The sequence below is a fragment of the Podarcis muralis genome, chromosome 8 (genome assembly GCF_964188315.1).
Source record: "Podarcis muralis chromosome 8, rPodMur119.hap1.1, whole genome shotgun sequence".
Lineage (NCBI taxonomy): Eukaryota > Metazoa > Chordata > Lepidosauria > Squamata > Lacertidae > Podarcis > Podarcis muralis.
The window spans coordinates 20872094-20885965 of NC_135662.1; the positions used below are offsets into that span (position 1 = coordinate 20872094).

At 40.9% G+C, this 13872-nt stretch overlaps 1 protein-coding gene across 3 annotated transcripts in view; it reads left to right on the plus strand.

Annotated features, from left to right (window-relative positions):
• The window catches only part of LOC114601355 (nardilysin-like), a 49074-nt gene that overhangs the window by 19981 nt on the left and 15221 nt on the right, over positions 1-13872 (plus strand). For all 3 annotated transcript variants that reach the window (XM_028738564.2, XM_077933638.1, XM_077933639.1), the window contains 14 exons: positions 255-375; positions 1226-1284; positions 1912-1966; positions 2150-2254; positions 2476-2599; positions 3384-3470; positions 4253-4372; positions 5585-5636; positions 6996-7146; positions 8049-8176; positions 8775-8937; positions 9131-9162; positions 10688-10826; positions 12686-12733. In XM_028738564.2, coding sequence (XP_028594397.2) covers positions 255-375; positions 1226-1284; positions 1912-1966; positions 2150-2254; positions 2476-2599; positions 3384-3470; positions 4253-4372; positions 5585-5636; positions 6996-7146; positions 8049-8176; positions 8775-8937; positions 9131-9162; positions 10688-10826; positions 12686-12733 — 1384 coding nt within the window. The remainder of the gene's footprint in view (positions 1-254; positions 376-1225; positions 1285-1911; positions 1967-2149; positions 2255-2475; positions 2600-3383; positions 3471-4252; positions 4373-5584; positions 5637-6995; positions 7147-8048; positions 8177-8774; positions 8938-9130; positions 9163-10687; positions 10827-12685; positions 12734-13872) is intronic.

The window sequence follows — 13872 nt, forward strand, 5'->3', positions numbered from 1 at the left end:
AGAGAGAGAGAGAGGGAGAATTACAAATAAATTTGCATTTTGCACCTATAAGTACCTTTCTGACGATATTCAAGGTCATGGAAGATCACTTACTCTTTCATGTTATTTTTGAAGTGGCACACATTTCCAAAAGCAAAGCACCCTTAATCCCACCTCTGTTCCCAATTCATTGTAACAGTAATGCACTCAAAGGTAAGATGCTTTAAAATGCAATGTGGTTCATCTGCATAATCGTGGTTTTAATTTTTCAATAGATTTTGGGCTCTTGCATTATTTGGAGGAAATGGTGAGACAGGATTTGAACAAAACTCTACTTACTCCATCTTCAGCATCTCTGTGACTTTGACTGATGAAGGTTTTGAACATTTTTATGAGGTAAATTTCCCTTGTTGTTATTTATTTACTTTTATTATTTACAAAACATGATCCAGCCCTGAAACAGACAGGCATCAGTACAAACAGACAGTACTATCAGTACAAAGGACAGAGGGCTGGAGCCAGCTAACTTTTACCCAGAGTAGTTCCAGAGAAATGAATGGAGCCTAAGTTAATAAGTAGATATTAAATATATATTGAGCATATAATAGATTTTGAGCCACTTCCACTGCTGCCCTGGAAAGTGTAGATAATACTGAGCTAGATTAGGCCAATGGTCTGACTTGATATAAGTTTGCTTCCTATGTTCTCATGTGAACAGCTGTTTGCACCAGGCTAATCCACACTACCGTTTGCCCCACTGCTTTCTCCCAGGAAAACCTGTTGCTTAGCGCCGCTGAATCAGCTTTTCTGCAGGTTGCTGTTTGTTCTGATTTATATCGCTAAAGAGTAGGTTTTCCTGGGGAAAGCAGCAGGGCAAAAGCAAAATCGCTTGGACCTGTGCCTAAAAAGCATGAGGTAATTGAGAAACTGCTTGGACTCATGCTTTCTAGGCACAAGACATTCGGAAGTGTGGCCCAGCCCTTTTTCCCTGCAGATGACCTTGGCATTGATGTTCAGAGACAGGGCCAGGGGCACATTCCTGCTGTCCAGTCATCATTTGATGCCCCCTTCATGCAAGGAATGCCCAAAGTTGGATAGTAAAGTATCATAGATTAGCTCTTTCGTTACAGTGCTGCCTTACATTTAAATGTACTGGGAAACGTGGACCTTCTGCTAAATTCTGTGAAACATTTTCTTGTAGGTAAGGGCAACCAGATGATGAACCATTTTCTTTTTCTGTCTTCAGGTTATTCATATTATATTCCAGTACTTGAAGATGTTGAGAAAGCATGGACCTGTAGAAAGGTGATTTTTAAAAAAGAAGTGCTAGAACCAAAGAAAGTGACTAGACACATTATACTAATCAGCAAAACTTACTAGGCTTATGAAATAAGGGGACAATAGTTACTCTTTTTCTGATGATCAGCAAATATTTATTATCCAATATATAATACGCTGAAGACAACTCAGAAAACCTGTTGCTTCATATGCAAAATATTATACATTTGAAAATAAATAATTGCATAACCTCCTAGACCAATATAAAGGTGAATGAATGCAATTTTTCTTAGATTTTATCAGAGCTTCACTGCCACTACAATCAGTATGAATAGGTCCTTTGTATATACAACTGAAAAAAGCTTAAACCTTTGTATGTACAAAAATTGCATGCATGTAGAATCTGTTCAGATAGTAGACTTGAACATATAAAGATCTGGGGGAACACACATTCATCCCCCAATATGCATCCAATCTTTGCAAACAGATAATGTGCAGCAGTTTTTAACCAATGTGGTCCGGTAGTCTCTTTTCAACAGTATGAATAGTTAATGCAGACAAAATACCTTCTGCATGATATCTTACCTAGAAATTCAGTTTGATTATTTTGTTGAGCATTAAGGATTAATATGGACTCAACTTGTTCCCTCACAGAATATGGAAAGACATTCAGAAGATTGAAGGCAATGAATTTTGCTTTCAGGAACAGGTATTATCTATTCAATTTTCCAGTATTTTCTTGTATTTATACTAATACTGATATTTTCAATATGTGACTAGTTTTGCATACTGGTGTTCACACATCCCAAACCTCTCCTGTTTCAGGGACTGCTCTCTAAGAGAAATCCTAACATTGTGATGATTTCCAAATCATATTTTGCTCATTCCCCAGGTTGATCCACTTGAATTTGTAGAAAATATTTCTGAATATATGCACATATTTCGAAAGGAGGACTTTCTGATAGGAGACCAGCTACTGATTGAATATAATGCTGAAGTAAGTAATCTTCATCTGTCTTTAGGAGGAAAGCTGTTATGTAGAAGTCACTTTGAAATTCCCTCATAGGAGTTAAAAAATGTGTTGGTAACTAGAACATTTCCAAATCTTTTTCCAGTGGAGAAATACTTGTTATCAAATATTTGAATTGTGCACTTCCCTGACCAGAAGTTAGGAATGACTAGTTGAAAACAAACTGATATGTTCCATTATGTTTATAGGTCATTGCTGATGCCCTTAACCATCTCATCCCTCAAAAGGCAAACTTCGTTTTCTTTTCTCCTTACCATGAGGGAAAATGTCCCTTGAAGGAGAAATGGTTTGGGACACAATACAGCGCAACAGGTAAAACAATGTAAAGTGTCTGCGATTTAAAACATGCCTCTGAAGCTTTTAGAGCAAGGTGACAGCTAAGGATTTTCACAACAAGAACATGATGTAGTTCAGCAGAAGAGCATCTGCTTTTTGTATGCAGAAGCTTTCTGGTTCACTCCCTGCTGTTCCGGGTTGAACTGTGAACATCTCCCATCTGAAACCCTGTAGAGCAGCTTTTGGCCAGCAAGGACAATACTGAACTAGATGAGCAATGTTCTGACTCAGTATAAGTAGTTGTATTAGGTGGTAGAGCTGCTCTTGTTCGCCAGAAGCAGCTTAGTCATGCTGGCCACATGACCCAGAAGCTCCCTCGGCCAATAAAACGAGATGAGTGCCGCAACCCCAGAGTCTGTCACGACTGGACCTAATGGTCAGGGGTCCCCTTACCTTTACGTTTATTATTACCTTCATCACCAGAGATCAGATGCCTCAGAATACCAGTTCCTGGGGTGTCATGAGTACTATTCCACTCGTGTCCTGCTTGTGAGCTTCCCATAATAATCTGGTTGGCCACTGTAACAACAGAATGTTGGACAAGGCAAGCCTTTGATCTGATTCAATAGGTTTCTTCTCATGTTCTTTTAGGTGCCTAAAGCTTGTGTCTGTTTGCAGAATTACGCCAGTCTGAATTTAGGCCCAGTGTTGATTCAGTGCAGCGTCCTGGCTGTTGAACCTGGTTAACCCTTGGCTTGGATGACCCTCCAACTTACATTTTGTGATAGCAGAATAATGCCATTTTATGTCATATCCACAGAAATCGATGCATACTGGAGCACATTGTGGGACACGGATTTCATGCTGCATCCAGATTTACACCTACCGGAAGAAAATCAATTTATAGGTAAGCAGTACAAGAAGAGGATCTGGTTCCAACTGCATATCCTGCCTGAAGACAGTCTTGCAATTGCCTGGGTTGAGAACAAGCTTTCCGTGAATACAGTTGTACGCAGAGGACTCTTTCCAGACCTTACCCTGAGTACATTTTGGTTGACGTGTCAGTACACTGTCACCTAATCCTGTGTTTTCAGCCATGTTCATCCAGTCATTAGTTGTAGCCTCAATAATGGACTTGTATGGGCTTTCATGGACCAGTCACAGCTGAAAGAACTCATATCACCAAGGGTCTGTTCAAACACAATACATTTCAAATTCACAATACATTTCAAATTCACAATACATTTCAAATTCACACCTTTGGCTAAGGGTTGTTGAGTGCATGCTTGTAGAAGCAGTTGTTGTGGCGATGCAGAGCTGCCCTCCAGCATTGCTGCAGGATGGTGATGAGGTTGGCGCTGCAAGGATGCTCCATCAGAGTCATTCAGAAGTTTCCTTGCTTGAAGGTTGGAGAATAATGAGAACAGTGACAGGAGGTGGAACTGACACGGTGGTTCTCGCTGCCTCCCTCATGTCTTTGTTTAACTTCCAATGATCATGAACAAAAGCACAAAAGCCAGATACTTCTTGTTACAAGTGTGGATCAGTGCTTTATGTCTCTGAACATCTTCAAAGGCAGTTGTAACAAGCACATATGCAGCAGTAACATAAGAAACTACCTTTACATCCAAGTGTTATGGATGAATGGTGTTCACATTTAGCAACCTGTTATTTTATCTCCCATGCTAGCTACAGATTTCACTGTGAAGAAATCAACTGAGCACAAAACAGAATATCCACACAAAATATTGGATACCAAACAAGGTTGTCTGTGGTACAAGAAAGACAATAAATTTAGTGTCCCGAAAGGTAAAACTCAATATATTGCATTTATAAAATGGGTACAACCAAGGCGTGTGGCGCACACACATTTACAAGTTTGGGAGAGGACTAGCTAAATATTGCTAGAAAACTTCAAATTTGTTTACTGTTAAATGCAATCAGCACTCTAGAGAGTGCTTATCATTCAAAGATTCTTACCAATGTACCCTTGGGGGAAACTGACAAGAAAGGGGTTTAAAAAGAGTGCTTCACAAGAAGCTAACAAAAGGTAAAGCAGAATTTGGTGTCTGTCCTCCTGCACAGTTGATGAGAGGTTGACTTGAGGATACACTTGCTAGTTGACCTAGGTCCAGCATACAGCTAACATGGTACACAAGGGTTCGGTTCTGGGGGTCCACTTGTAAACACAAAAATGCCTAAATCCAGGAACTACCCCCCACCCGCAAGATAGAGGTCTGCTTGCCCAGCTTTGGGAAGGAGACAGGAGGACTCGAGGACTCTGCCAGAGCCCTTACACCACCTTCTCAAAGCTAGATAAGCTCCGATTGCAGCTTTGAGTGTTGGGGAGAGGGAAGGGATAAAGAAATTGCGAGGGGAATCTCCTATTTGTAGTTATCGCTTCCACTCACAGAGTCTCTGAACATTGGACCCTTTCAGTAGCCAAACATCTCTGCACCTTTCATAAGGATAGAGTAGCCCTCAGAACTGGCCCCTCCTTCATTCCTAAGGTAGTGTGTCCTGTTTTCACATGCAACCAGAATTGGTATTTCCTACCTTCTGTCCAAATCCCTCTCACTGTCTAGAGAAAGCTCTGCACTCCCTTGATGTCTGGCTGGACCTGAAGGTCAACATTGCCAGGGCAAAGGAGTTTAGGTGTATGGCCGCTTCCAGTGTCTCCTTTCTCCCTACCCCATTACCTAAATGTGTTGCCCTGCACACTGTCCAGTTGGAGACTGTCCAATGGATGTACATTTAGAATAGTGCTAATCACCACTCAGTGCTGATAGAAATTGTGCCCAAATGTGGCCACTGAAAAACAAAGAGGGTGTCATCAGCCTGCTCACTGGAGCACCAAAATGTGCAGGAATTGCATTTTTTAAAGTACAACAGCCCAGAGGAGCAGAGGCAAAAAGTCTAAGGAGTACAGGGCATTTACACCCTCCTCCTGACTAAATGTCCTCGTTCATGAAATTTTGATTCTTCTGTTTTTTTTCTTTTTCCCTTCTCCCTCCTGCCCAGCATTTATCTGTTTTTATCTGGTGACTCCAGTGATACAACAGTCTGCATTAAAGTAAGTAGTGATATCTAATATATTACATTAATTTAACTGGGAGATAGGAGGACATTTCTATTCAGATTACTTTCCATTTTTCCTAATTTGCTGTTGCCTGGATTGTATAAAGTGGCAAGTTGATAATACAGTGTTCAACATTTATTTGTCTGCTTTTCTAGATACAGGATGTAGTGGAAAGTATCTGTGGCTTCTGAACATGGCTGGATTTGACCCTTTTGCTTCATAACAGCTTGTAGTTCCTACTATGAGAAGGCATCATCTAGGGAACTCTCATTAGGCTCTCATTTCCACCTCTTACAATTAACTCTCATTTCACAGCAATGTCCTTAGCCTGAAAAAGTCAGAGACCAAAAATAAAGGAAAATAGAACAAGCCTCCTTTGACACTTTCTCCCTATTGTGATGAGTAATGTACAGTAAGAAACTCTGAATACTGGAAAATATATCTAGATGGAATATAATAATACAATAGTTTACCTACAATACAATACAATACAATACAATACAATACAATACAATACAATAGGTGCTTTTTATAATAGTGGTATATTATAACATGCTATGATTGATAGAGTGAGATTATTTGAGGTGTGTGTGTGTGTGTGTGTGTGTGTGTGTGTGTTTATATTACTATTACTATTATTATTATTAATTGAATTTATATACAGTGGTGCCTCGCAAGACGAAAAGAATCTGTTCCGCGATTCTCTTCGTCTAGCGGTTTTTTCATCTTGCGAAGCAACCCTATTAGCGGCTAAGCGGATTAGCGCTATTAGCGGTTTAGTGGCTTAGCGGCTATTAAAGAATTAGCAGCTAAGCTGCTAAAAGTCTATTAGCGGCTTAGCGGCTTAGAAAAAGGGGGGGGAGCGGAAAAAAAATCGCAAGACTAGCAAGACGTTTCGTCTTGCGAAGCAAGCCCATAGGGAAAATCGTCTTGCGAAGCAACTCAGAAATGGAAAACCCTTTCGTCTAGCGGGTTTTCCGTCTTGCGAGGCATTCGTCTTGCGGGGCACCACTGTACTGCCCTATATCTGGAAGTCTCAGGATGGTTAATGCATGATTATATTGTATAATCTTTACATATCTTTTAATAATTAAAAAAGAGCAACCGTCAAATGATGCCTTTTATGAAAATCCGCAGAAATTAATGGCATCTGCCTTTATTTGGTTGCTATCTTGATATTACAGTTATTTCAAGAACACGTAAAGAGGATTTTTCATTGTTCGAAACTTTATCCTTCCTAAGTGTGATAAGATTGTACTAACACCCACTTTCATGTCTAGCCTGTGAATTATGGTACTTGAACTCCTTTGAGTCCACTGTTTTAAACATTTCCACTTATTCTTCTCCATCCAGTATGGTGCTTTTTGATACTTTTGTAAGCACACTTTCCCACAACCTTGCTGAGTCAGCGTATCAAGCAGATGTTGCTCAGATGGAATACAAAATCATAGCCAAAGAACATGGTCTGGTCATTCGAGTGAAAGGCTTTAACCATAAACTACCTGTGAGTAGTCCATATATTTTAGTCAATTTAATCTGTGTCGGTCCCAGTGAACATGCACATGGTAATGTCTTCATCATACTGGGCAGCTTAAATAAGGTGAAAGAATAAGGTGTCCTTCCTGTAGTCCTTATGGTATCATATCTACTCTGTGTCTGAGGTTGAAGGATTATTTGTGATGTTTGTCCAGAGAGCCAGAACAGGGATGTTGTTAGTGTAGCGTCTATCCAGCTGTGCTATAGTCTCCCTAATTAAGCTGGTGGGGGTCCTCTTAGATGTGGTGTTGGAGAACCCTTTCATTGTGATGTTAGGGGACTTCAGCATTCACATCAAGGCTGCCTCAAATGGGCCAGCTCAGGACTTCAGGGCCTCCATGACAGCCATGGGGGGCTTTCTCAGTATATCAGTGGTCCCACACACATGCATGGGTGCATCCTCGACCTGATCTTTGCCACAGAACTGATTAGTAATACTCCATTGATTGGAGGGGGCATCACTGTACATCCATTGCCATTGGCCATCCATTCCCTCATGACATTTGAGCTGAATGTAGCTACTCCACTCCACAGTGTATAGCTTTTAGCAATAAAGATTCATTCACTCCACTGTTCAAGGCTGGGAGACCCATTAAAAGGTTCTGCCCTCAGAGATGGATGAAAAATGATGGGTTCCTGGATGATCTGGGGAGTTTCTGTCTGACATGACTGGTCCTTCTGTTGAGGGTTTTGTCTGACTATAGAATGGTGAGAATAGCCAATGACACAACATGAGGTGTCTGTTAGGTTACAATGGTGTGCCCACTTACCTGAAGACAATCCCCACAGAACTAGCATGTCATACTTCTGAGTAAACATTCATGTGCCACGTATCTCTTCATTTGGTCAAATTTTCCTTTTTCTTTGCAGTTGCTCTTTCAACTGATCATTGATCACTTATCTAACCTCAGTGTCTCGCCTTCAGCTTTCCAGATGATCATTGAACAGCTAAAAAAGACATATTTTAACAATCTCCTCAAAACAGATTCGCTGGCAAAGTGAGTGTCTGCAGGGAGACTACATGCAAAGGCTCAGTGGTAGAAAATCGGCTTTGCTAAAGAAACTTTCACATATAGCCAAGAATAAGTCTAAGATCAGATTGATATGAGTCTTGTGTTGATTTTCCACTTGCAAGAATCAAAATGATTGCCAAGCATTAAATGACTGCTCATGTCACCATTTTTAAAAGACCCCTCAGCCTCGTGCAGGATCTCATAAGGAGTTGTGAAAAACAGGAAGGATCTGCCTAGCCTGCCACCCCAGAGCTGCAACACTGCCAGACACAGGTTCCTATGGCCATCTAACAAAGAAGGGAGTGAGGAAAACATGTCCTTTAGCCATGGCAGTTGGGGTTGATGGGACTTGGGAGACCAACTACATATGAAGGGCCACAGGTTCCTCATTACTGTCTTGGGAGTGTAGGGAGGCTACACAGCAAAATTATGTCACCAATCCCTCTTGCATTTGTTATTTTGATATATTTTAATTAGCTGAGGCTGCATTTCCAATTATTCTGAGTGTTGCCATTTTAGGGGTACTAAAAGTCCAAGATGGTGAAAAAATAAATTAACGTACATTTACTGATGCATCTTACAGAGATCTCCGACTCTCGATTCTGGAGCATGGCAGGTGGTCTTTAGTAGAAAAATATCAAACTATTAGTAGTGGCGTTACCATAGAAGATCTACAAGCATTTGTGACAGCTTTCAAATCAAAACTGTGGGTAGAGGGACTTGTCCAAGGAAACTTTCTGAGCAATGTGAGTATGGAGTTGGAAAGCTGAAATTTGGGTTCTGCCTGCAATGGAAGCAAAGAAAATAGACATAGTTGTTGAACACTAAATATGATTTCCATGAATGCAAAAATGCCTTGTTCCGTTTATATTGTGTACGTATTTGGAAAATAGCCCCATTCATTTCAATAATGTTTGATCTTTTATCCTTATGTCCTAGGAAGCAAAGGACTTTATGAATTATATTGCTGGGTGAGTATCCTGGTTTGATTCTTACTATTAAGAAATATACATAGGGTTCTGAGAGAGGGAAGAGGGATGCATTTGGTCAGGTTTCTTTGTTTTGAACACCCAGTTTATTATTAAATGAAAACTGCATTTTGATGAGCATTGCTGAATGCTATAAAATGTTTATTAACATCCATCCTTCCCCAAGTGAATTTTTATTGTTTTCCTTACATATTCTTTTCCAACAAACTGTAATAGCACCATACATTCCCTTTGACTCTGCCGAGTCGTGACCCCCCTCCCTCCCCACAACTGGTATATTTATCCTCTTTCCATCACGCACATCATTCTCATATTAGTACTATTATACATTGGAGGTATTATGCCAATCCTGCTAGTGTCTTGACCTCTTTACAATTCTTCTTTAAATATTCAATAAATTTACTCCAGTTATTTTGGTATCTTTGATCTCCCTGGTCCCGGATCCTCCCTGACAGTTTGGCAAGTTCTGCATATTCTGTCAACTTTGCCTGCCACTCCTGAATCGTTGGTATATCTTGTACTTTCCATCTTTGGGCTATTAACATCCATCCTTGATTTTCCTCCTAATTTTTTTAAAAGAATGAAATATATTGTCATGGTTTGGATGTAACAATAAACCACATTTTAGCATTACAAAGATGAGCTGCAGTGAACTGCAGGCTCTCATGCTTCTCCTTCTTCAGTGCAGCCATGAGAAGAAAATTGGAGGGTCCCTCTCCTGTTCTAGATTAACTACACCTAATTGTTACATCTCAAATGTAAGCAGTGATTACTCTTAAATATAATTTGTTCAAACAAACCAACTTCTTAAAGTACAAAATGAAATTGGGCTTTTTTTCAAAAAACCACAGTGATATTAACCACAGTTTGTCAGGTTTGGATCGCACAGGAAGTTGTGATTAATTTTTTTTAAAAAGTGGGGGAGCAGAACTTTCACAGTCATGCTTGAGTCATTCGTCCTCAAATCATACAGTACTTGCTACTCATTTAATATTGGTCATCCTATTCCACTCTCACACATCTGCCAATACACATGCACCATACGTTCCTCTTACTAAGAAGTAGCCTCAGACATTTCAACACACGTAAGTTGCACTCCACAAACAAGCAAACAAAACTTGAACAGGAACACTCTTATTGCCATCCCATCAGGGTTGTGTCTCAACAGTGCTGGTCTCCAAACATCTATGTAACTCTTTGTAGTAGTCAAGCTTAGCTGTTTCCAGAGTATTGGTAATTTATATTTGGTGCAAATCTGCTGAAGTTCAAGTATCTGTGCCCAGGTCAGGAAGAGATAAAGGTCAAGAGGCAAACACTGGCTATTCATGGGAGCAGTCTACCACTTCAGGGTACACCTAAGGCTAAGTACTGGTGTGCATCGTATAGGTAGAAAGTACAAGTGTGAATATGAACATATCTGTGATGATTACTTCCTTCACAAATATGTTCATATGATGAAGATGGGAAACGGTGGCTCCTCTTTCATTTTGCCCCTCTCTCTTTTCAGAAAATTACAGTTTGTTCCTCTCATACACCCATGCCCTATTCAGTTCCGGGTGATAGAACTGCCAAACACTCACATTCTGTGTAAAGTGAAATCCCTTCATGCAGGCGATCCAAACTCTGATGTGACGGTCTACTACCAGGTATCGTAGACTCGGACCTATTACAGTGCATCCTGAGTGCTACTACTGAGAAGTAAGCTCCATTGAGTTCTATGGGACTTACTCCCCAGAAACTGTTAAAGGATTGCTGCCTTTATGTTGGGTTTTGTATTCATTAGGGATGGTGGGGAATCCTGACTGGGAAAAGGAGCAGAAATTGCTGGTGTTTGCTTATTTGTCCTATGTCCAGAATGGAAACCAGTCCAGCAAATAGGATTGATATTCACTTTCATAATTGATTCCATTTTCTCCCCATTTGCATTATGTTTCTGTTGCATTTAAATACTGCCCCCATCATTTGCATATCTCATTTGGGGCCCTGTCTGAGCTGTGGGGTTCTGAAATCCAGCCCCACTATTTGCTATTCTAAAACATAGCAGTGCCTAGCTTGACTTTGGGGCAGAGGGAGCAGCATATGGCCACCATACTAATTTCAGGGATGTGGGAATACAAGGAGAATGGGGTAAGAAAAGGTGAGAGAGGGGGTGGCAGAAAAGGAAAAAAAGGTAGCAGAAAGGGAATGGGGTGCCCCATCCATTTTTACTCTGGTCTCACCCACTACCAGGATGCAGCCCTGACCCCCACCCACTGATTAGCCCTGAAGGATTAACCCCCACCCTCTGACCTAGACAATTGCTATTTAACCCACATTCTCTTGCCTAAACTTAAAAGGCAAGAAAATTAAAGGAGATGGTTTATCCATTGAATTTCAACCCTATTCCTTTCAGATCAATATAAGGTGGGGATGACTAGTTGCCCCTCGCATCATTTCAAGACGTGGGGCTGGCACTGCCAGGCACCTCTGCTCCTTCAAATTCTCACCCCACACCAAATTGTGTCCTAACAGGCATTCATGCCATAGAAAATCCATGGAGAATGTTCCAAGAAAGTAATTGTCAAGCCCTGTTTCTAGGAAACGTGGGTTTCTAGGAAAAGAGGCCCAGATACTTGACAGAATTTTTCATTGAGGAGAATGTCATGACAAAGAAGCTTCTATGAAAAATAGATTGTCAGCCATGACCAGCTGTCCCCCAGAATGCATTCAAAACCACACAGTTTGTGTGGGACAAAAGTCAGCTAGGTTGACTGGCAACTTTGTGTGACAGGACTTCTTTAGCAAAAACGGGGGTAGGTATGGCAAGGCTCCCTAAAAACAGGAAGTTAGAAAACTACTGATATTCTTCGCTATTAAGTTTTCCCTGTGGCAACTCAGAGACTTGAATGGAGCTCTCAGGTTCATAGAGAAATCGAAGAAGCATTATTTATTTATTTTTAAATATTTTATTAAGGATTTTCTTGTTTTACAGAAGTGTAGTGCCTCGTATTTTTATTTTTTTCATGTAACATTTTTACAAATCCGTTTCATTTGTTGAGGCATTAGGGGGAGAAGAAAAGAAAAGAAAAGAAAAGAAAAGAAAAGAAAAGAAAAGAAAAGAAAAGAAAAGAAAAAATAAAGGGGGGGTGGAGAGAGGGAAGATGGATGGGGGTGGGGTCGGGTGGCGGTGTTTCTATTATGTTTAATGTATGTAGAGTTTGGTGTCAGCGTGCTTGTGTTGTTCACTTGTGTTCCTTTGGTGGTGAGAGAGGTTGGGGTTGGCCTAGGGTGTGATTGTTTGCTTGTGATTGGCTGTGGTGATCTTTGTTTCCGTGTGTGAGTGAGGTGGGTGGGTGTTTTGGATCAGGTTAGCCATATTGATTTGTATGCTGTTGGTGGATTATTGTCATTGTCCTGTTGGGCTGTGTGTGTGATAAAGAAGACCCGTTAATGACTGTTTTATTCATTCTCTCTCTCTCTCTCTCTCTCTCTCTCTCTCTCTCTCTCTCTCTCTCTCTTGCTTAAGACGGGTGCAAAGAATTTAAAAGAATACTCCCTCACAGAACTGCTTGTGGTAAGCTTTTCTTAATGTGTATCCTTCAGGTTTTTGGTGTATCCTTTGAAAAGTGTGAAATATAAATGCAACACAAAAAGGTGTATCATTCATATTAGTCATTGACGGACCTTGCCCACTGCACATTGGAATGCCCGTTTTCTTCTTCCCCAGAATGCTGTCCAGTTGTTGATTATGTAAACACAATGCCCAAGGTTCAGGAACAAGCTAATGTAAAGTGCAGTTTGTTTAGTAGGTCTGTTGAATTAGCAAGATGGTAATGGGAGTTTTCATTTAGTGGCAAGAAAAGAGGGATGTAATGTAAGGGAACCTAGTTGCATTTTATGTGTTCCAGTTCTCCAGAGTCTGGAACATCTCCAGTCCAGGTTTTACACTAAGTTCACAAACTCTAGAGACTAGATCTGGAGTCAATTGCTAAACAAACAAACAAACAAACAAACAAACAAACTGGTGTGGCACTGTGGGTTAAACCACACAGCCTAGGACTTGCCAATCAGAAGGTCGGCGGTTCCAATCCCCGCGACGGGGTGGGCTCCTGTTGCTCGGTCCCTGCTCCTGCCAACCTAGCAGTTCAAACGCACGTCAAAGTGCAAGTAGATAAATAGGTACCACTCCGGCTGGAAGGTAAACGGCGTTTCCGTGCGCTGCTCTGGTTTGCCAGAAGTGGCTTAGTCATGCTGGCCACATGACCCAGAAGCTGTACGCCAGCTCCCTTGGCCGATAAAGCGAGATGAGCGCCGCAACCCCAGAGTCGGTCACGACTGGACCTAATGGTCAGGGGTCCCTTTACCTTTACCTTTACTTTTCACTTTTCTCATGTTTAATGTGTATTAAGTGTTTGTTCTCAGTGGTTTGTTCCCCATCTTTTGTGGTTTGGACACCATCCTACATCATACCATGTAGATGTTTGCCACAATAATCCAAGCCCTGATGGGATCCAGGGTATGGTAGCCCCTACAACAGCTCCCCGGTTGAAGTCTTCCCTTTTTTTTAAAAAAAAAAGATTTTTATTGATTTTTTACACATACAAAAGACAATACAAAACAAACCACATACATCAAAAACATACCACAAAAATTTGACTTCCCCATACCTTCCTTTCACCACATCCTTATTTTACCAATTTTTAAGCAACCCTT